Source organism: Meleagris gallopavo, unplaced genomic scaffold (assembly GCF_000146605.3).
Source record: "Meleagris gallopavo isolate NT-WF06-2002-E0010 breed Aviagen turkey brand Nicholas breeding stock unplaced genomic scaffold, Turkey_5.1 ChrUn_random_7180001951027, whole genome shotgun sequence".
NCBI classification, from domain to species: Eukaryota; Metazoa; Chordata; class Aves; order Galliformes; family Phasianidae; genus Meleagris; species Meleagris gallopavo.
The window spans coordinates 40,456-41,449 of record NW_011212219.1 but is presented as its reverse complement, the minus strand read 5'-3'; the positions used below and the strand labels follow the sequence as shown (position 1 = coordinate 41,449).

The 994-nt window shown below is 56.3% G+C and overlaps 1 protein-coding gene across 1 annotated transcript in view; it reads left to right on the top strand.

Annotated features, from left to right (window-relative positions):
- The window catches only part of ESPL1 (extra spindle pole bodies like 1, separase), a 12,446-nt gene extending 11,498 nt beyond the window's left edge, over nt 1-948 (top strand). The window contains exon 31 of the mRNA XM_019611607.2: nt 618-948. Coding sequence (XP_019467152.1) covers nt 618-822 — 205 coding nt within the window. The 3' untranslated portion in view covers nt 823-948. The remainder of the gene's footprint in view (nt 1-617) is intronic.
- The last annotated feature ends 46 nt before the right edge of the window (nt 949-994 follow it).

Genomic DNA, 994 nt, shown 5'->3' with positions numbered 1-994 from the left:
TAATTGGCAATAACTCAATCTTCCCCCATTCTGCTGTTTTGCCCAAGGCAGTAAGCGCTAAGAGATCAGCTTATCTTTACCCATGAGCATTTTTTCTTTGCTGTTGTCACAACACACAAACGTTTTCTTCTCCTTTCCTTCCCGTTTTGGGTCACGGAGAGGTTGAGGAGGAATGGGTCCATTAGCAATAACTCGGTCTTCCCCGGTTCCTCGTTGTTTTGCCCATTATATTGCTGGGAGATCTCATCACCGTCTCAACCCGTACCGTTTTCGTCCTGGTTTCTCCCCATTGGGTCACGAGCAGCCCAAGGAAGGGTGATTTTTAACTCGGTCATCCCCTGTTACACCGTTTTGTCCGTGATGGTGCATGGCAGGAGATCTTGAGGTTAGCTCAACTCATGGGTGTGTTTCGATCTCCTTTTCCCTTAATTTTGTGTTGTGAGGGAGGCCGAGGGGCGGCTCATAATTGGCCATAACCCTCAGCGTGGCAGTAGCACAAAGTGCTCACTGCGCTGCGTTGGGACAAGACGTTTTAGCTCACTTTCTCCCCTTTTTGGGGTCAGAGGCACCCAAACCTGCCTCCCACCCCTGTTCTCCTGACCCTGTGCTCCCCCCAGCCCCCTCGTTTTGGGCAACCTGTGGGACGTCACCGACCGCGACATCGACCGCTACGCCGAGGCCTTGCTGCGGGCCTGGCTGGGGGCTCCTGGCCCCGGGGTCCCCCTCCTCCGCTACGTGGCCGAGGCCCGGCGCGCCCCCCGCCTCCAGCACCTCATCGGCGCTGCCCCTGTGGCCTACGGCCTCCCTGTGGCCCTGCGGTGACATGGATGGGGGTGGGCACCGGACCCCCATCGCACATACGGTCACGGGGCTGCGTTTGTCTCGTTATAATTTATTTTAATTGCTGCGTTCGTATTGTCAGAGGTAAATAAAGCCGTTCCTACTGAACGTGGCCTTCCTGTGCTTGTTGGGGGCAGGGTTGACTCGACCCCCC